Source organism: Chanodichthys erythropterus, chromosome 3 (genome assembly GCF_024489055.1).
Source record: "Chanodichthys erythropterus isolate Z2021 chromosome 3, ASM2448905v1, whole genome shotgun sequence".
Classification (NCBI taxonomy): Eukaryota; Metazoa; Chordata; class Actinopteri; order Cypriniformes; family Xenocyprididae; genus Chanodichthys; species Chanodichthys erythropterus.
In genome coordinates, this window is record NC_090223.1 from 34,777,431 (window position 1) to 34,798,820 (window position 21,390).

General features: G+C 36.4%; 2 protein-coding genes across 2 annotated transcripts; one reads left to right on the forward strand and one right to left on the reverse strand.

The window, feature by feature from the left end:
* Nucleotides 1–388: 388 nt before the first annotated feature.
* On the reverse strand, nt 389–9,617 carry tbc1d17 (TBC1 domain family, member 17). Its single transcript, XM_067381931.1, has 18 exons — nt 9,565–9,617; nt 8,827–9,007; nt 8,109–8,204; nt 7,835–7,912; nt 7,006–7,123; nt 6,732–6,918; nt 6,529–6,640; nt 6,277–6,447; nt 6,069–6,194; nt 5,870–5,973; nt 3,735–3,829; nt 3,532–3,648; nt 3,331–3,431; nt 3,148–3,247; nt 2,955–3,052; nt 1,014–1,130; nt 821–907; nt 389–728 (listed from the first exon to the last, which is right to left on the reverse strand). The coding sequence occupies exons 2-18, from the start codon at nt 8,851–8,853 to the stop codon at nt 543–545; spliced, it is 1,920 nt and encodes a 639-aa protein (XP_067238032.1). The 5' UTR covers nt 8,854–9,007; nt 9,565–9,617; the 3' UTR covers nt 389–542.
* A 2,009-nt stretch (nt 9,618–11,626) lies between these two features.
* Nucleotides 11,627–17,684, forward strand: akt1s1 (AKT1 substrate 1 (proline-rich)). Its single transcript, XM_067381932.1, has 6 exons — nt 11,627–11,893; nt 12,546–13,203; nt 13,284–13,554; nt 13,644–13,727; nt 14,721–14,890; nt 16,563–17,684. The coding sequence occupies exons 2-6, from the start codon at nt 12,817–12,819 to the stop codon at nt 16,698–16,700; spliced, it is 1,050 nt and encodes a 349-aa protein (XP_067238033.1). The 5' UTR covers nt 11,627–11,893; nt 12,546–12,816; the 3' UTR covers nt 16,701–17,684.
* Nucleotides 17,685–21,390: the final 3,706 nt, after the last annotated feature.

Below are 21,390 nucleotides of genomic sequence, written 5' to 3' on the forward strand. Positions count from 1 at the left end.
AGTATAATGTTAAAAACTAACAAAATAAGTAATATGACAGCTCTTGCTACACTGCATGCAAAATAATAGTCCACAGTATTATCTTCTAGCAGTAACCGAGAGGGAAAAGTGGAAAAAAAGAAAGGAAAAGATATACAATATCATACAATACATAAAGATTAACATGGACTTCGGGACTGCAAGAAGTGGATCAAACAATTAGATATGTAATGCTCATAAATGCATAAAATATTAACTGACAAAATATGAGCTGCGACTATAATGGTCACACTATAAGCAGATTTTTTTTCTCTCTTCTGTGACTCTGTCCCAGTCATTCCCACATCCGTTTGAACAGCATGTCAAAAATACTCGGCCCTTCTTAAGAAAGTACAGTATAAAACAGTCAGCTGATCTCCTTTTTATTAGGTCGCTGCAGATCTAGGTTTCAATCTCTGAATTACATTCACCATGTTTAATAAACCCATTAATCATATTTTTTTGGAATATTCATTAGATTTCAGCTAAAATCATGTTCCCCTTCTGCCAATCCCATTCTGGAATTAGGGGTACGTAGGAGGTGGGTGCTGTGGTGTCTGCCCGTTAAACGGCTGGCAGGATGTGGCTCCTCTGGCCTCTGAAGGAGCGAGAAGGGTGTCCGACTCTCTGGGCTCTGAATCTGGACTCTCTTCTGCTGAGCTTGATGGGACACGCAGCCCAATAACTTCTTGCACCTTTGAAGGCAGCTCCTGAGAAAGGAGCGGTTAGTAAGCATTATGTAGTATGCATGGCAATGGTTATTTTTCATAGCATATCAGCAGTCATATCTGTCCCATCTCACCTTGCAGTGTGCCAGCTGCAAATAAATAGCCTCTGCTCCACAGAGTATTGACTGCAGATCCAGCTTCATGGTCAGCTCATTAATGTGCTGTAAACACACACACGCATTTAGAATAAACCTACTAACTTACTGTATGTGTCTTTTTCCCGATTCCGCTTTATGACTCAATGGGCTAATATGCTTTTATACACACCTTGAGTATTGAGTTAAAATCATGATTTGAACCGATCAGCTCCTCTTTTTGTGACTCAAGAATGGAGCAGGCCATTAGCAAGTGGAAGTTTTCACAAGGCAGACGGGTCCACAAGACCTGCAAAACATGGGAAGCAGTCTCATTATTGTGAACTAAAACTACAGAGTGCTGCAGTGATGATGTGATTTTGTAGGCCGACCTGGAAGTTAGCATTGCACTGGATCCCTTGACAAAAACCCAATAGGATTTTTCCATAGACTTTGGAATTATCGCAAAAAAATAAGATCAACGAAAGTTTATTAAACTGGTAATACTAGTATGTTTTATGTTGTAGAATAAAACATAAAAATATCATGAGCTTGTGTTCACCACAGACGTTGTTTCAGGCTTTTAACCGAAATCCCCAAAAACCCATCGACGATGTGAACGGTGTAACCAGGGAGTGCTAAAATGCTAACTCGTTTACGGGTTTCTGCCTAAAAAAAAGTTTCTGCCTCTATTAAAATAATTTTCATTAATTGAAATAAAGAAGAAATAAAATAAAATATAAGGTAACAGTTAGTTGACATGTAGGAACGTTCCTTATAACATAAGAATGTCTTAAGGGAACCATCAAAACAAAGTGTATCCAAATATAAATAATAGATGAAAAACTTAAACGAAAACTTAAAAGAAACGTTGCCATGGCAACTAACTTAAATAAAATAAGTTTAAAAAACTGAAATAAAAATAAAAGCAATAATAGAATTAACAAAAAAAACTAAACAAAAAACTATACCTGATAAAGATGACACAAGCATATAACAAAATTACTTAAACTAAAAACTAAAATGAAAATTAAAAGTAAATTATATATATATATATATATATATATATATATATATATATATATATATATATATATATATATATATATATATATATATATATATATATATATATATATATATATGTCAAACCAAAAATTATTCAGACATATTTTTTAATATTTTTGATATATTTTTACTAGTGGGTGCAGGAAACTATAGATCATTTATGTAAGTGAGGATAGCAAAATAAAGTAATCTGTGACATATTATACCCAAAAGTTCTTCATACAGTGGACTACCAGTAAAATTGATATAAATTTGGAACCAAAATTTATTCAGACACTTTGACCTGACCATGTTTTGCTTAAGTGTTATCTGACATAATTAAGATTATTTTTTCTGACAGTTTAACTCTGAGATCTTGTCATATTTTATTACCATTATTTTTAAACTATAGTGAATAAACTGTAATAATGAATAAAAATGAATAAAAATGTTCAAGGTGTCTGAATAAATCTTGGTTAGACTGTGTATATTATATATATATATATATATATAAAATAGTATATACATAGTACTAATAAAACTGTAATGTAACAAATCAAAATTAAGAATCAAAACAGTGCTGCTTTTGTATATGTAAATATTATGTGATTGTAAATAAATTTTAAGTTAATTAAACTACAGAAACAGTAACAGAAAACTACTGTACATTCACATGCTGTTTTGTGATTTAAATATTTGAGTCAATTTATTATGCTTTATAAACAAATATTATTTATTTTTTATTATTTATGTTGTGTTTAATTAAAACTGAACTATTTATCTGAATAAATAAAGAATACTTGATCCTTCCTGTCACATCACTAGTGTGGTTCCTAAACATAGAATATGTGAACTTCAGTTTTAAGTGACATAATTAAGAGACAGTGACATAATGAGTTTACAAAAGAGCCAGGTACAGCAATTTCACCCTAATTTAACATTAATAATGTGTTATTTTTGGTGCATGACAAGATTTATTGTGTAACATGTACATCATAGTAGATAAAACACCTTCATACCTTTAAATAAAACCTTTTTATGTCAATTCCTAAAAAATTCATAGAAAATAATACAAATCTCATCTTACCTCCCACAGACTCAAGATGTCTTCAAAAGAAAATTCTCTCTTAAACCAAATCAGTAACCATCGGAAACAGAAACAAAGTGAACCACTGTCCTGAGAGTCTGAGAGAGAAAACCACAAAAAAAAATTAAACAGGTCATGCCACCATGAAAAAAAAAAAGACTTACATTTATAGAGAATGTGCATTTGCATTTACCCAGGTAGTCACACAGCTCTGGATCGAGGGCCCTCAGCAGGAGGCTGAGCTGAAGGAGCTGCTGTTTCATGGCCTCCTGTGACTCTTCAAAGTTTTGGTGCTAAAGACAGAGAAAGACTTTATATCCAGAGCTAATTCATCAATTGAATAACACACAATCAGAAAACAAGAGTGTTTACTGACCACTAGATCCATAAAGCCTGTCAAACACCAGAAGGACTCCACCTCATTCTGGGTAACAAAGAGGAGAGGAGACAGAAGATCACTCATCCCCTGGACATAACCTACAGGGCAAAATGAAAGAGAGTGATGAAGAGAGACAGCAGCATCCTCTAGTGGTCAGTAGGTGGAATTAAAATGACAGGTGAAGGGAAATGCACATACCTAGATCAAAGTTATACATGCAGTACGTCATCAGTACATCATGGAGCAGCGTAAGCCCTGGGTTCTCGTTCCCAGAAAAGAAGGAATTGTGTCTGTCTGTTCGATTCACATCCCGTTCTGTCCAATCAGAGAGTAGAAGCAAATAAGATGTAGAAAGTCACCAGTTAGACTTGATGTAAGATTCATGACGCAGCTGAACGTACCTATGAGGCTACGGTATCCTCGGAAGAGAGAGTTCCTCATCTCCTGCTCTTCACTGACTGATTTCCACTGAACCTTCATCCTGAAATATTCATCCCTGAAGAGGAAAGAAAAAAAATGAAGAGAACAATTCACATTGATGTTTAGGGGTGTTAGAAAGATTGAAAGTGATAAAAATATGCATATGGGTCAAAGACAAAGGCTTTTCAAGCATCAAAACAACAAGTGTAATTCGGCTTTGAATTGCTGTTGTTGTTTTTCAATACATGGGTTCTGTTTAATTCGTTTTTTTCTGAGCAAAGATTAAATATCATACATTTTTACCAATATTTACAGAAGACAACCACTATAATGTCATTCAGTTTAACAATCTTGTCAGGATATTTACAACAAAAAAATCTATTTATGCCATATTAAAGACTAATTACTTGTAATTTTATATTTTTAAACTTTGCCACTATCCTAGTTTTTGCCCATTCATCAGCAAGAATTTTTTGCTCATTTAAAATGCAATAAAATTTTGTTTTAATCTTTTATATATTTTAATACGTACAGGTCAGAATAAGTATGTCGTTTCAATTTTGACATAAATATAAGTGTTACTCTGAATGACAATGGAACATTATTTCACCAACATTTTTACATTTTATTCTCCCAAAATTTATTTGAAACCTTAAAAGTAGGTTTTTTTACTTGCATTTAATGTGCTTTCTACGTATATAAAATCATTTTCAAATTTTGTAAATTTCTATTGATGCTGACATGTACACCGTCGTTCAAAAATGCGTGGGGTCAGTAAGGTTTTTTTAAGGAAATGAATACTTTTATTCAGCAAAGATGTGTCAAATTGTTTCATCAAAAGTCACAGTGCGGTCATTTATAATGTTACAAAAATTATTTCAAATAAAGGGTATTCTTTTTATTCTAAAAAACAATTACAAAAATATTAAAGTGAAAATTCTGTCATTAATTACTCACCCTCTTGTCGTTCCAAAATCGTAAGACTTACATTCATCTTTGGAACACAAATTAAGATCTTTTTGATGATATATGAGAGATTTCTGTCCCTCCATAGACAGCTATGTAACTGACACTTTGACGCTTCAAAAAGTTTATAAACAGACGGTAAAACTAATTCATATGAATTGAGCGGTTTAGTCCAAATTTCCTAAAGAGACACAATATTTTATTTTTGATGAACCGAATGAATTTAGGCTTATATTCACATGTAAACATTCATCAACTCACACAACATATATGTTAAACGGAAGCTCAAGCATGTTTGCTTTTACACGTGCAAGAACCAATGAGGTTCATTCTCATGTGTTACGCAGCACTTTTGAACTTCTGGAAGAGGTTTGTTCTCACGCATCAAGCAGGTTCGGTTGAGCTTCTGTTTATGTTCACTGATCAATGTTTACATGTGAATAAAAGCTTAAATGAAATCTGTTCATTATATAAAGCGATTGTGTCTCTTCTGAAAATTTGGACTAAACCACTCAATTCATATGGATTATTTTTACCATCTGTTTATGAACTTTTTGAAGTGTCAAATGTCTATGGAAGGACAGAAAGCTCTCAGATTTCATCAAGAATATCTTAATTTGTGTTCTGAAGATGCACGAAAGTCTTATGGGTTTGGAACGACATGAGGGTAAGTAATTAATGACTTAATTTTAATTTTAGTTATAATTTTAGTTAAAACTGTTTTCAACATTGATAATAATTATAAATGTTTCTTGAGCAGCAAATCATCATATTAGAATGATTTTCTGAAGGATCATGTGACACTGGAGTAATGATGCTAAAAATTCAGCTTTGTCAAAATTAGATTTTGAAATATATTAAAACAGAAAACAGTTATTTTAAATTGTAATACTATTGCACAATAACCCTGTGTTTACTGTATTTTTGATCAAATAAACACAGCCTTTTTTCAAAAACATTTTTAAAAATCTAACCAACCCCAAACTTTTGAACAGCAGCGTGCATATCCTGTGCTAAGCTTAGGTCTAAAGTGATAATGAGAATACTAAAGAAAGGAGGACAGGAAACCACAACAGCTGCAAATAGCTCACAGTGGGTTGAGAGAACAAATACAGCATGTAAATTTGGACATCTTTATGGTCCAGCTTACGTTTTGACCCTAAGTATGTCCTCTCTCTCTTTGGTTGTGCTGTTCCACGGGTAGAACCCCAGTAAGAACTTCCACACCTCCCTCCGCAAAGATGGAGCAATGCCCTAGAAAAAGCGGAAATGTTTTTATTGAATATAAACTCCGTTGGTTTGTAGCATGTAAGCAGGATTAGGAAAAGATGACTGAAACATAAACACACCCCTCTAAATACCAGCTCCTTGACCCTCTGTGGATCTGTGACACGGCCCTCTGGATCGAAAAACTGATCCCAATCATCCAAAGGCTTTCCTCTTTTGACCTCCGGTCTGGGGCCGAGCTCCGCTCCCTGGTGGAATATAAAATCTCTTTCATGTTTACTCACTAAATCAACATTTATAGACAGACTGCCAGGATCCACTGAGACTCACGCAGGTAATGAGCTCAAAGCCTGGCTCCTCATCAGCTGCATGCGGGAAATGGGCGTCCTGAGGTGAGCGGTTACTGTGGGGCGACTCGGGATGTCGAAGCGTTCCCCGGAAGAAGTTAGTCACTTTGGAGAAGCCCCCAAATGTGGTCGCATAAGGGTCCTGAATGAACCTCTGTAGACACAACCAATCAGATTGTTTACAGGCTTCGTTTATGGCTTTAGCCACACTAAAAACACAATAAATATGACTTACAGACACAAGGTCTGCACTGGTATCATCAAATAGGTGCAGCTCATCAAACGACTGTGACAGTGCCCCAGAGTCATGTGGGTATGCCAGGAAGAGCCTACCATCCATGGGGGACCTTAGCACAAAATGTGTCACATGACTATGTAAATATATAGGTACTAAAATGCAAAAGGGTTGGTTGAAAGATATATTAGCATGCCACTCACGGGGCCAGTCTGATGTAACGCTGCATGGCTTTCAGCAGCTCTCTAGTGCCCCCTCGATGGAAATGCAGGGGAGGGAGAGGATCGCCCCCTCTGCTGGTCAGCACTAAGAAGTTCCTGCCAAGAGAGAAGCGAGACCTCCGGAGGGAGTACAGCTCCGACAGCGGCAGGGAAAACAAGCCCCACTGACCTGCCAAGACGGGAGACGTAAACTTTTGCGACCATGTATAAAAACGCAAGTGTACATCATCTGACAAGTACCAGTTTAGCACAGTACCTGTTTCTCTGACTGGTGGACACTCCTGCCGTCTGTCTGGCTTGACTGTACTGATGACGGCCCAGTCTGGCTCATAGCCTGGGTCAAACTTAGTTTCCTCTTCCCCTCCATCGCCATCCTTTCAAGAAACAGAATGTAATGAGAAATTAAGAGAGAGGCAGAGAATACCATTGAAAAGTTTGGAGTTGGTAAGATTTTGCCATATTTTTGAGAGAAGTGTCATCTTATGCTCTTATGCATATGCTGATATTGTGAAATGTTACAGTTTAAAATAACTGTTTTCATATTTTAATATACTTTAAAATGTCCTTTTTTTTTCATGTGATGGTAAAGCCGAATTTTCAGCATCATTACTCTAGTCTTGTGTCACATGATCCTTCAGAAATCATTCTAATATGATGATTTCTTTGAACATGAAGTTCAATATTGATCTTGCATGTGACAACAATCTGATGCTGCGTCCGAAATCGTCCGATCGCATAGTATTCGAAAAACACTAGGTGAAAAGTCCCAGGATTACCTACTACTTCCGGCAAGATTATGAAGTGCACATTTGCTGGACACTTTACTATCCCATGAGGCCACAGGAGAGAATTTATGAATGGCAGTGAAGTGACGCAACTGACGCTGGTAGGTCAAATGACAGTAACAACATGGCGGATGTAGTCCATCCGAATTTCATTCATACTATAAGAACATACATTTTTAATGGTCGCAAAGTAAGTTCAAATTCAAATGTAGTACCTACTCAGACAGTATGCGATTTGGGACACTTACTTCCTCTGCTTGAAGAACACTTACTACATCCTCTAGTCATTCTCTTACCAACCTTTTTGGTGTAGAAGACAGCAGGCGCGTTTCTTCCATCATCCTCAACAGGGCTCCATTCTAGAGCCGGCTCTCCATCCTGTAAGAGTTTACCCGTCATAACAGCCATTAAGTACTCTCAGGTATTGTAAATGGTGTTAACAGATATTGCTGAAGACAAAAGTATTTATTAATATATAACAACATTAATAATATATATTATTATGTAGTAATAAATATATAATAAGTGTTTAATAATAAAATCTGATAATCCTGATACTATCTGTTGATCATACCCGCTCAACTATCCGGATAAAGCCGGGGATGGTTGTGTCCTGATTGCTCCTCTTGGCATTGGTGTGGAGGTAAACACCCTCCTTCTCAAAGATCAGCTGATGAATGACATAATACATCACACTTTTACAGTAGGAATGTCAGAACAATTTGAAACAAGTTTGATCATATCAACAGCACTCAACAGATTTAATGAATTTGTGTTTGGGTTTTTTCCCCCTAATACCACAATAATAAAATAAACGTAGCTTTATTAAATTTCCTACTATACTTCGATGGACTGATAATTCAGGGGGTTACAAATAATTTACTTCATAAGTCAGATCAGCAGCATATAACTATAGGGAGCAAGCGGTCAACACAGCGACTGGTGTCAATGTTATTTTTGTACGTTATGAGCAAAGCTCTCCAGATAACTGGTTTGACCAGTAACGTCCTTGACAACATTTGCCTTTGTGAATGTGTTTCCCACTGGGCGACAGTGGCATTTGAAATCAGTCCATCATAAAGACATGACAGTGACTAAACCGTCAGGCTTGAACAACATGTCAGTCAGTCACCAGCCCGAGCTATCGCTAACTAGCCCCAGCTGTGGAAAACTATCTTGTCCAGTGACAATACATGCGTCAAAAGGTGAAATCCGTATATACAGTTTTGGGTAGTATATGTCAAATGTGACACCGTCGATCTAAACTTAAGGTTATTGACAACAGTACTCACCTTGTGACTCTCTGGTTTCGCCTCCATTCCTCCCCCTGTGCTCACGTAGTTCGACCAAAACAATCGCACTTCCGTTTTTTTTTTGTTGATGACACCGCCCACCTCCGCATCAGCCAATCGGAGACTCAGAAATCATGACGTGTTGCAGTTGGCTGCAGTGAGCGCCGTTTGTTTATTTGTGCTTATTTTGAAGATTGAGATGAGTATAATGTTATTAACATATATTTGTTGATTTTACAGTAATATAATGATGTGTAATGCAAACAAGATATTAAAATCGTGGAGAGGATAGCATGGAATTTTATCGAAAATTGTCGATAGTATCCGAAACTGTCACTATTTGAATAAAAATAAATTAATAAAAAAAAGTCACCATTCACTTTTATTGTATGGGTGAAAAATGAAAGCGATAACTGCTGTCATTCTGGAGATAATTAGTCTTAATCAATTTATGACAGTCAGTGAGTAAATAATGCCAGCATTTCAATGTAGTTTATATTTTCTCTTTTATTGTGAAAAATGTATTCTAATGTATTATAATGATGACACCAACTAATTTTCGTATGTTGAGTACCACTGTGGATTTTAAATAAGTAAATCATTACTCTGTTGCCGTTTTAGTCTGCGCCAAAAGCATTAACGTTACTGCACATGGAGTCCAGTAAATCATTAAATATCGTTCATTATCAGCTTCCTTCAGTGTCACACCTGCTCTTATTTGTACTTTCTGCACGTTACCTTTTCAAATGTGTTGACGCATAACCATCCCGCTCCAAATGTTGCCATGTCCGCTCATTACGCGTATTGAGGTTTGTGTTCTATAACCAAAGACATAGAGACAGAGCGCATTAAGGCCACTCCCACACCGGAGGGGAAAACAATCCAGCCCTCTCCATTGACTTTGTATAGCGTGAGGCTGCCTCCTCGTCATTTCTGGCTTATAACAAAAAAAAACAGAACAATGTTTAAAAGCTGCTATGTGACATGGTGTAAAGCAAACAAGCTAAAAAACCCAAAACTAAGTTTTTATAAGCTGTCGACCCCAAAAGACGAATGTTTAAGGACACAAAAATGGATACAGGCAGTGAGACAGAGCGCAACGGGTCATATTACTATAAGAACTACACTGGAGGGGAATGTATTTGGCAACGGTGGGCGTGGTTTTCAGATTATGACGCGTGTCGCTCTGTCTCTATAGAGTACCTCAGGGATGGCGTGTTTTTGTAGGCCAACCCGGAAGTTAGCAGTGCACAGGTTCCCTCGATTGAAAGCCTATGCATTTTTTCCCATAGACTTTTGGAAAATCACAAAAAATAAGCTCAGTGTTTAACAAAGAGTTATGACACTTACATGTTTTGTCTATCAAGATAATCTTTACAAGATGAAAGAAGCCTAAATAAAGTCATCAGATATAAAAGGCTAACAGTAGGCTATAAACGGACTACAGCACACCATGGTCACGGATCAACGTCACCACCACCAAACTTCCTCAAACTTTATTTAAAAAACAACATTATTTAAAAACATGCTCACTGATTATTATCTGCGCTGTGTTTGAATACTTATCCACTTTTTCATGATAAATGCTGTTCAAATGTCCCGTTTGTCATGATGACGTCTAAAGTCCCTGCCAAAGTCTCTTTCAGCGACTTGTTAGCAACCACTGTTTTTAAGACACAATAAAGGTTTAAAAAATCACAAGCAGGTTATAACTGGTGTGTTTTATGTCATAGATCAAAACGTGAAAATATTTAGAGGCTTTGATAACCACAGACCTTATTTCAGGCGATTTAGCAAAAACCCATTCAAAAAACCCTTTGACTTCGGGGAAATGGAACCGGAAGTCCTGAAATGCTAACTCGCTTCCGGGTTTTGCCTACAAAAACGCGTCATCCCTGAGGTGCTCTATAGAATAGCACAAGATGCGTCACTCGTATTGTTTTGAATGAGAGAAAGTGCAACGAGCAATATGGCGGAATAAGTCCCGCCTTCTAAATCGCATCATTGCAGCGGCCATTAGAAGCTCCGGTTCCTATAGAAACAGTCAGATGCGCGCCTCCGAAATGAGACACAAGGACGCACTTTAGGACTGCGCATGCGCATTAGCTTGATCCAGCCAGAAAAATACAAATTTTTGTCATGATTTGAGCGTTTAGAAACAAAATTTATGAAACAGTTGTTGTCAGATTTCATTGGTGTATTCAAACATGAAAGCTTGGCAAACAGCTTTGGAGAATTTGATGTTTCCCCATTCAAAGAGATAGGAGCTGCACTTGCATGCCTGAGAGGCATTTCAAAGATGGCCGCCGAGTGAAATGACTTGTCTTAAAGGAACTTTGATATAACTAAGCAGTAGCTGATTGCATTTTGGAAGGCTTATTCCCAGAATGCACTCGCGTTTTTCAGGATTTATTGTGCTTTTCCAGCCCCATGATGTTTAAATGTGTTTTCCATTCCTACCTGTGCACAATGTAAATATTTATTCATTTACTTATCATTATTGTAATCTAACAAGTGCATTACATATTTTTCAGATTTGTAAAAAAAAAAAAAAAAAAAAACAACAACAAACAACAACAATAAAAAAAACATATAATTACTGAAAAGATGATTTTGCTGCAAGTTGCAATTTATTGGTTATTCCAGGGGTTTTCAAATTGGGGTCAAGGCAGGGACTCCCAGGGAGCCGCAAGGGAGTGTGAAGGTCCATGGAAAAGTTTAGAGTAAAACTGTGTAAAAAAATCATAAATAAATAAAATAAATAGGATAAATAAATGATTTAAATAATACATAACTAACAATAAAGTAGACCTACAGTGAGTGTTGTGTTTTCTATGCTAATCGAATGAAAAAACATTATGTTGTGCATGTTGTCAGACCATTTGCTTGTTTTTCTTGCGCAATCTGGCAACCCTGTTCTGCTCGTACTGTAAACAGCGCTGTGTGCGCGTCGCTGCGCTGGAGTCTAGGGGAGAGAAAGGCACGGGTAAGAGGCTCCGAACAAAGAGGGTTTAATAAAGTTGGAAGTAAAGGACGATTGTGACAGAGGCTGGAGGATATTAAGAGGGTAAGTCAACTAATTGTATTTCTTTCCTCGAATCAACCCGACTAATAATGCAAAACGTTTAAATAGATATTTAGCTGCACTGCTAACGCTGGAGCGGACTGGCCTGTGCATTTCACTTGGCCACTTACCAGTGAACTAATCAACAAGCTCTAAATCAGTTAATGTCGTAATGCAAATACCCCGCTGTTTAGCCACTGATGTTGGCAGTTACACATTAAAGCTGACAGTGACAAACAAACAAACGAAAGCAGCAGAAAACATGGATGGCTGTACGTCATGTTGTCCAGAAAATGCGAGAGACAGACAAATCCGCTGCACAACAGGCCTCGGGAAATGATTTCTAGCATTTCACAAAGACTGACCCTCGTTTAAACGAGAACGTCCTAAACAAACGTGTACGTGTGCTACACGTGCGAGGGAATGGAGGCGTACCCTTTCAAAGTGAGTGGGGTGTTTGTGGCACAGCAGTTGATCAACCAGTTTCAAATCAAAAATATGTTTATTTTGCCTAAACAAGCCTGATATATGTATTTTTTGCACGTTAGATTATATATTTCTAAATGCATGTGTGTGTTTGCATAAATAAGCCTGATTTATCATTTTTACTGATTGTTTGATTAATGCATAATGCATGTTATCTTTCCTTTTCTAGGTAACATCAGCAATTGGTGGTGTCCTCCCATCTCTCCCCTAGTTCTTTCATGCACGCAGACACCGTCACCCATTTCAAATGTGCCTCTTCTAACAGTCCCATCAGCATCAACTAAACCAAGTTCTCATTACCAAAGAGTTGTAACCACAAAAACACATTTCAGAAACGCAGTTGTATACGTTCACATACACACACACACACACCAGCATTCCAAAACAACATTATCCTGAAAAAAGTTCAACTGAGCCATAGGTTGTTGCATAAGCACATCATGGCCTCTGTCACCAAATCTTCTAACCCCGAGATCCCCGATAACCACAAGGAGAGCTGGCTGGCGCTGCTTGCTGCCGCTGAGGCTTACAGCCAGACGTCCGGTTGTGATTTGGCTATTTTGACTGCATATAAAAAGTTCCGTCCCTCCGGGATCGAACTGGAAGGAACGAGGAATAACGAAGGGGGCGGAACTTCCGGAAGCAGGAAGTTTGATTATGCTTATCACGTTTGGGGACAAGGGGCACTGGCTGAGTCGTCACGGCGATACATGGATGACATCGCAGTTCTGCACTCCACCACTGTACTGACGGCACAGAGACACAAACGTCTGAATACAGTGGAGGGAGGTGCCAAACTGGGAGTGGATGTGCCATCTGACAGGCTGGTGAGTGGTGATTCGGTTCTGATTCGGGGGTGCATTTTTGATCGCAACCCCTCACGACTTTCTGTGTCTTCTTTCCAAAGAGCTTGACTGGGGATGGAGTTGGGACTGTTAGTCCCAACATGAGGCTCTATTCTCAGAGCTACCCGTCAATCTACAGCTCAACTGCTGCCTTCGGCCAGCCAGGTGGACAGCATGGGAATGGAGAGCGTGAAAGGGAGAAAGTGGCCATGGAAGAGCGTGAGAAGGCAAGAGAAAGAGAGGAAATTGTGGACTTGGATGAAGAGGATGAGGAGGAAGAAGAAGAGGAAGAAGATTTGGATGGAAGGAGACGTAACCTGAATGAATCAGCAGGTAAGTTCACCTTTGTTTCTTCGTATGATGAGATGTGTTTGTTATTCCTTCTGGTCATTCATGAACTCAAATTCAACACTCTTTCTCAGGTGTTTTCTCAATGGATGAGGATTCTCTGTCCCGGGACTGTGAGCCCTTCTTTGAGTCTGATGGGGAAGAGGAGAGCACTGATGGTGAATTATTATTATTGTTATTATTATTATTATTTATTATTATTACTTAAAAAAAGGGATGTACCATTAATTGGAATTCTGGCAAATGCCAAAAATTACTTTTATGTTATGTCACATTTTTTATGTTAAACATTATAATATGCAAAATTAAAAATAGGTGTTATTTAATTATTAGTGTTTTGAAAGATTGACTTTAATTGGGTGTTATGTTATGTTAAAGGTAATCTAAATGTAAAGATAGGGGAAATGAGCGTTTAAAAATATCAAAATATCGATATAGGAACAATACTGTTCAAAAGTTTGGTGTCAGTATTTTTTTTTAAATAAATGAATAGTTTTATTCAGCAAGGACACATTAAATTGATCAAAAGTGACAATAATAAAGACATTTTTAATGCTACAGAAGATTTCCATTTCAAATAAATTGTTTTTTTTTTGTCTTTTATTTTAATCAAAGAATCCTAAATAAAAATGTATTCAACTCTTAGTTCTTAAGCAACATTGATAACCATATGAAATGTCTCTTGAGCAGCAAATCATCATATTAGAATGATTTCTGAAGGATCTTGTGTCACTGAAGACTGGAGTAACAATGCTGAAAATTCAGCTTTGATCACAGGAATAAATTACATTTTAAAATATATTCAAATAGAAAACAGTTACTTTAAATTGTAATAATATTTCACAATATTACTGTATTTTTGATTAAATAAATACAGTCTTGAGCGTTAGGAGACTTACAATCTCTATTACCTTCTGATAACAGATATGGTACCAATATAACATGCATTCATATTTTAAAATCAGTAATCATGTGATTAGTAATATCATTGAAAGTATGGAAACCCTGTATGAGAAATGGAGCAAACATAATGACTCCATGTTTTAAGTGCTGTTCAAAGAGATCATTATCTGAGTTGTGTCTGACACTAGAACATAAATGTGTTTTTATTGCTGTGGTTCATATATTTATATCTGTTTTATTGCTGTCAGGCTCTCTGAGTGAGGAAGCCCCTCCCCCTCCTCGTGGCTTGGCAATGGGTCACCTTTCATCACGCTCGTCCAACCCCATGGCAATGGCTCGTTCACTGCCTGTGTCTGTACCAGTGTGGGGCTACAGGAACAACCATACCCCTCAGGGCGACTCCCATAGTGGAGAACGGGTCAGTTATTCATCTGGTTCATACATGCCCTCATCCACATACCCTCCTTCAACAGCTTTATACAGATCAACTATTCAAATTTATTTATTTATTTTTGTGTGTGTGTGTGTGATATATATATATATATATATATATATATATATATATATATATATATATTATACATTTATACAACAGTTCTTTCTGGTTCTTGAATCTGGTTGGCTGATAGCCGTGCGATATTTTAGTGATAACAGCACTCCTACCTTTTCACCGTTTGTATCACTCCACTCGAAGCGAACGTCATGTAGTGCTGCACAAAAGAGGTTTTTAAAGACAATCCGTTGTTATTTCTTATTTATTTACACACTCGTGCCTTCGAACTGTTGTATAAACGCAATATCACACTCATAGCCATGCGATATGGCTGTATATCAGCACGGCTGTGATTACCTGCGGCCTATATATATATATATATATATATATATATTACACACACACACACACACACAAAAATAAACAAATTTGAATAGTTGATCTGTATAAAGCTGTATAAATATAATGTATGTTTGCACTTTTAATACAAAGGATGTGCAAAATTATGCCACCAACTTAACTCATTTAGCCAATATTTTATGTATCCTTCATGGATAAGGCTATCTTATAATTAATGCGCTGCGATGTACCATTTTTGAACAATTTAATACAAAATGTAAAATGGGACAGAGGGAAATGTATATTGGCAATAACATACATCTTTCAGAAGTTTGGGATTGGTAAGATTTTTTAAAGGTTTTTGAAAGAAATATCTGATATGAGTCAAGAATGCAATTATTAATATTAATTATCAATTTGAAATGACTTCTGTTTATATTATATTATATTATATTATATTATATTATATTATATTATATTATATTATATTATATTATATTATATTATATTATATTATATATTTCATTTGAAATGTTAAACAGTTTTGCTTTTTTGGAAACTGATACTTTTTTTTTTTTCAAGATTCTTCGAGTAGAAAGTTCAAAAGAACAGCATTTATTTTAAATGATAGAAATCTTTTGTAACAATTTAAAAGTCTTTACTGTCACTATTAATCAATTTAATGCCTTCTTGCAGAATAAAAGTATTACTTTCCTAAACTTTTGATGTGTAATATGATGTGTAGTTTTGTTCTATAGTATAAGATTCATTATAATTAAAAATGTCCAATAGTAAAATGACATTTTGAGTGCTGACTCAATAGCTTAGCCACATGCTAACATTTTATTCAGCAAAGTGTCACAAATCAATCCCTTATTAGGTTACATTTGTATATTTAGACAAATGTAAATGTAATATTTCAAAGCATCATGATAATTTTACATCATTAAAAAACAAAACAAAAAGCATTTTCCCCACTGGAAAACTGTATTTAAATAAATTTTTGGTGGTAAATGTATGTAATAAACATAAACAGGTGCAATATTAATGTACTGTATAATTGTCCCAGTTATTGATGTAATGTTTTGTTGCCAAGTCCTTTCTGATCGCCACCCTCGCTACCATTGATTGTGATGAAATCCACTTAGATAACTGGTGTATTTTCTAGAAAATGATTATTACACTTCTCATAACTTTGTCATATAGAATTACTTGTACACTTGTGTTTAGCTTGATTAAAAAGGCTCTTTTATTTTAGGTGGGCTGTGCAGACCTGGACCACATAGCTGCCAGTATGAAAGCCCTACTGGTCCCAGGAGCCACAGATGGAACAGAGATGTTTGGAGCACTGCCTCGACCCCGCCTTAACACGGGCGACTTCTCTCTTAAGCATTGAGAGAAGACCAATGTTTGTATGTATGTTTGAGTGTGCATGAGAACGAGCCGTGAGCTTGTTTGTGTGCGAAAGTGATTTGAACAGAACCGGAGAGTTTAACAGACACAAGGTTTGATGGATGTTTTTAGTAAAGATGTTGCCAAATCTGAAGCTTCTCCTGCATATCATTAGTATTTCTATGGCGCTGAAAGTGGCAAAACCTTTACCAAACCTGCAGAAGGAGGAAAGTTTTGATTAGCATGTCTTAATTGGAGAATTTCTTCTGGCTTTGACTGGATGGCTGTGACAGACTTTTGCGCATTTCATTGAGAAACACTAACCGAGCAAATGTACATCATTACATTACTAATCACGCCCAGTAACTGTCCTCTGCAGTTTGGCATTTAACTGATAGTATATGAGCGTATTTACACACTGAGACACTCGCACATCTATCACCAGAGGAGCATTGTACATTAGCAAACACTACATGTTTTTGGAAATGGAGCTACTGTGAATTCAGTAGTGTATATTCAATGGCAGGATTGCCAAAGCTGACTAGATGTTAATGTGAATGCTTGCAAATGATGTCACTCTCTTCCTGTGCACACTCACTTTTATTTCTAATACTGTCCTGAAGACTTTCTACAGCAATGCTTTGTAAAGGACAATGAGTGGACAAAGCTTTGAAAAAAAAAAAAAACACCAATGTTTGGGTTTTTCTCCATCAAATTACATGTGTCTGCATTATAACTGATTAATGTGCTAGTAATGGATATGAATGCAGAAATACGAATTGTATAATTGTTGATTGGTTTGATAACTTCTCTAAAAATCTTGCTAGACTGAAGGATGTGTCAAATATGAGGGTTTACAACACTACAGATGTCAACCAGCTATGTGTTCATCTTAAACATTTCTCAACTGTTCAATGTTTAAGTAAAGAGTTTTGAATAAAAGTTATTTGTCGTTGAATCCTGTTGCCCTTTTCGTCTTATTTTCCTTGAAAAGTTAATCGTTTTTGTCTTTGTGTGGTTGAGTAAGCAGAAGAAAATGTCTTAAGTCTCTGAGGAAAGTATGCTTCCTGTGCCCAGCAGAGGGCGGTGTTGACTTTTTATGTACAGTTACGCCGCGCTATTATGCGTTTAACAGACGCTGTGATTCAAAACGACTTTCAAATGAAATTAGTTTAAATAATTTAAATGACTCCAAGGCCATTTGACGAAGACAATACACCAAGTCCGTATGTTATAGCTCTGGTACTTCTGTTGTAATGAAAATAAATAAAATATGATTTCAGTTTAATGTTTTGCATCTTTGTTTTAGTTTCTTTTAGCATTTTAATTGATATGTTAATGCAACTAAAACAAAAAATAATTTTGTCTTACTAAATTGGAAGTTTGCTGAGGCCCCCTGTATGAGTACCACTATAATATCATACATAATTACTGAAAAATACTGATCATTTTTTATTATTTGTTTATATAACATGTGTTCTCAGAGCACATTATTAAAGTAGGCGTTCCCCTTGATTTGAATAGCTCTAGCTCTGTAACCTGTGAAATCTCAAACTCGTTTATTTTATTTTATAGCAGAATGGTGTAAAAGAGACTTGTGAAAATGTTTGGCTTAGGACTGAAGCTCAGGCTCAGACACTTAAACTGGCCTTGAAAGTGGTAATTTAAGCCTTCTTGAATAAAATTTGGACATAAATTATAAGTCTAAGGAAATGTATTCTAGAGATCAGTTTTTGTTCCGAGGAGCCCAGACCATCCTCATCTGAGGTACTGAGGCTTCCATCAACATCCGAATAACCAAAATTTGTTGTGGATCATGACACAAAGACGGCCACTATGATTAAACCAAGTAAAATAAAAATAAAAAATATACTATATAGAGGTTATCATCACTCAAAAAGTATGAAAATGAAAAATCGGGATTGACACCAAAATAATTTTATTAAAGCAGTATATTTTTTACAGCATGAAATATAAACCCAGAAACAAGGTAATGTAATTTTTTCATAGAATTTCCAATATGGTTTTCAATGAATCACATCAGGACTCAAGATAGTAGAAAGAAATGATAAGCTATATATGTTTGTCAAGTAATTCACATTGTGACAGAATCAGAAGAGCTGCTGGATTCAGTTCAGCATGAAGTAGGAGAGCAGAGAGTAGCAGAGGAACAGGAAGCTCTGGGTGACTGTTAAATGTGGAGTTCTGGGCGAAGCTCGTGGTGGTGCTCTGATCACCATTACACATGGGTTCATGGGTTCACAACATGAGATGTCGTCAATATTATTAACATTTGCGCTATCACAAAAGGAGAGACGCAGCCTTTGACAACCTTTGACTGATCATCAAAAATCCCTGATAAAAGCAAAGAAAACAAAGGTTGAGTCAGTCCAAGCTGGACACTGGTATTTGTGATCTGTATCAAATGTTGAAAATGAATGATGGGCAGACAAAAACAATTCTTCCTCCTTTTCCAGATTTCACCTTTTGCTGTAATGCAGCAGTCTTCAATCCCTGAACAGCTCAATATGTTTGTGCAGCTGTTCTTATCACAAGAGTAACATTCCTTTCCATTGGGAACATTATCTATAGAAGTAAAAGAAGAATTCTCTTCTTTTATATTCTGTACAAAATATAACATCTAATGAAAAAGCATTCCTTTGGCTACTTTTTATTTTCTGATTGAATGTCCTTTGGAAGTAAAATGAGTGTTGACTTTAAAGCACAATACCTTGAGTATAGTTACATCCGTTAGTGTCACAGCACACAGAATACGACTGTTCAATGCCTACATTCATGGACCCATTTTTACAAGCAGCAGCACAACCTTTAATCTTTTCTGTTTTAGTAATGTCACCTAAAGAACAGGAATGAAATGAATCAGCAGTTCAACTGCGCAGCAGAAATCTATACTAGATATTCTATGCTTACAATCACAAATCCTATTTATACATTAAATATCTATACATTTCCAATGTATCGGCATCTCCATCAGTCAGTTCTAACAGTAAATTACAGTCCAACATACTGGACTTACCAACTGGACTTGTTGTTGCTGAACTCTCACACTTGGAGTATCCGTTGGGGCAGTTTATTTCAGCTAGATCTAAACATCTAAGCCAACCCATCCAAACAATGTGAGCAGTAGAGAGAGTGTCCTTTAAAATAAGTTAGAGAGACATTAATGATCTACTTTTGTACCTAATAACATTAAAAGCAAACACTATATGTCTTTGTACCTGCAGTGAAAAGAATGAAGAGAAGAAAAACTGAGATATGCAGATCCATCTTTGATCGGCAGGTGAATATAATAATGTACCTGTTTCAGTGCTTATGATATAGCTTGTCTGAGAGAAAATTAGATAAAGTCCATTTTGTTCATAAGTTTGTTCCTGGGCCACCCCAACACTGCACATTTTGAATTTTTTCTTTGTCAGACACACCCATTTCAGGGCTGTATGTCAAAATGTGGTCTTATGCGATCTTGCGTCCTTGTGTTCTCATTCTATGTTATCATCCGAAGATCAATTCCAAGACGCATGAAATTACCTGGATGTGTTCTGCAACATACAAAACACAAGGAGTGTCCAGTACTGTTCCTGAGGGCCACTGTCCCACAGATTTCAGATCCAGTCCTAATTTTACATGCACTTTAGCAGCTAAAAAGTTATATAGGATGACTGGAAACTTCTGAATCTGGCTGTTTGATGCAGTAAATGTGCATTCAATGGCCAAAAGAATGTGGAAGCCTTGTCATGATTGAGTAGTTTGGTAATTCCAGTGACAGCAATTAAATATTTTGAACATTACACAGTACAATCATTTTGTTCTTTTGAGGAATCTGGTGTGGAAGAACTTGACTGGCCTGCACCAAACCCAGCCCTGAACCTCAGTTATGTTGGTTCTATAAGATCTATTGGAAACCCTCAGAAGAGTAATAGCAGTGAAAGGAGGACCAGCTCCTTATTAACACTCAAGGTTTTACTTAATTAAAACATCAACAGGAACATATGGGTGCGGTGTTTAGATGTCCACGTTCTTTTGGCTATTTAGCATATCTTTACTATAGTGTCAGCATGAGGAAACGCATGTGAACGGTGCTAAAATGTCTAAAGATTGAAAAAATATATTTCATTTTCATTAAATATTGATAGCACTATATGATTTGTGTGGAAGAAAGTGGTAAAAGAAGTTTGCTTTGATAAAAAAATCAAATACAAAAAGGCTAGAGGGACCTTTATAGCCATATTTATATAATAGTGATAGTAATAATAGCTGCGAGCAGCATTTATCGGGGATCAAGCACTTTAAGGCCTATAAGCACATGTGTAAAAAGGTATAATGTTTTAATTACAGCCTGTAACCATCTCAATCATAGATGGAAAAGACCATTAACAGCCAATACAAGTAATTTACCATAGGAAATTTATGGTTAAAAAGCTTTTTAACACTTATCGAGGCTGAGACAAAAACCTAAGACTAGTTTGTCAAAGTTTTTGAAATCTCCAATATAGAGGCAAAGTAGCTCAGAAAGAGGAGTTCTACCATGTGGTATAAATGTGGTGGGCGTGTGTGAATAATCGCATGATACACAGTCCTTTACTCACATGAAAAATGCGAAGGCGCCCCCCGGTGGCTGATTACTTTTGAATTTCTCAAAGGCCTCGAGGGCCATGAGTCAAACAGGCCCAGTG

Coding starts and splice junctions, on each gene's coding strand:
- tbc1d17 (XM_067381931.1), bottom strand. CDS start 8,853: ATGGAGGCGAAACCAGAGAGTCACAAG. Junction 8,205..8,826: donor CGAAACCAGAGAGTCACAAG/GTGAGTACTGTT, acceptor GTCATTCATCAG/CTGATCTTTGAGAAGGAGGG. Junction 7,913..8,108: donor TTATCCGGATAGTTGAGCGG/GTATGATCAACA, acceptor AAACTCTTACAG/GATGGAGAGCCGGCTCTAGA.
- akt1s1 (XM_067381932.1), top strand. CDS start 12,817: ATGGCCTCTGTCACCAAATCTTCTAACCCCGAGATCCCCGATAACCAC. Junction 13,204..13,283: donor ATGTGCCATCTGACAGGCTG/GTGAGTGGTGAT, acceptor TTCTTTCCAAAG/AGCTTGACTGGGGATGGAGT. Junction 13,728..14,720: donor GGAAGAGGAGAGCACTGATG/GTGAATTATTAT, acceptor TATTGCTGTCAG/GCTCTCTGAGTGAGGAAGCC.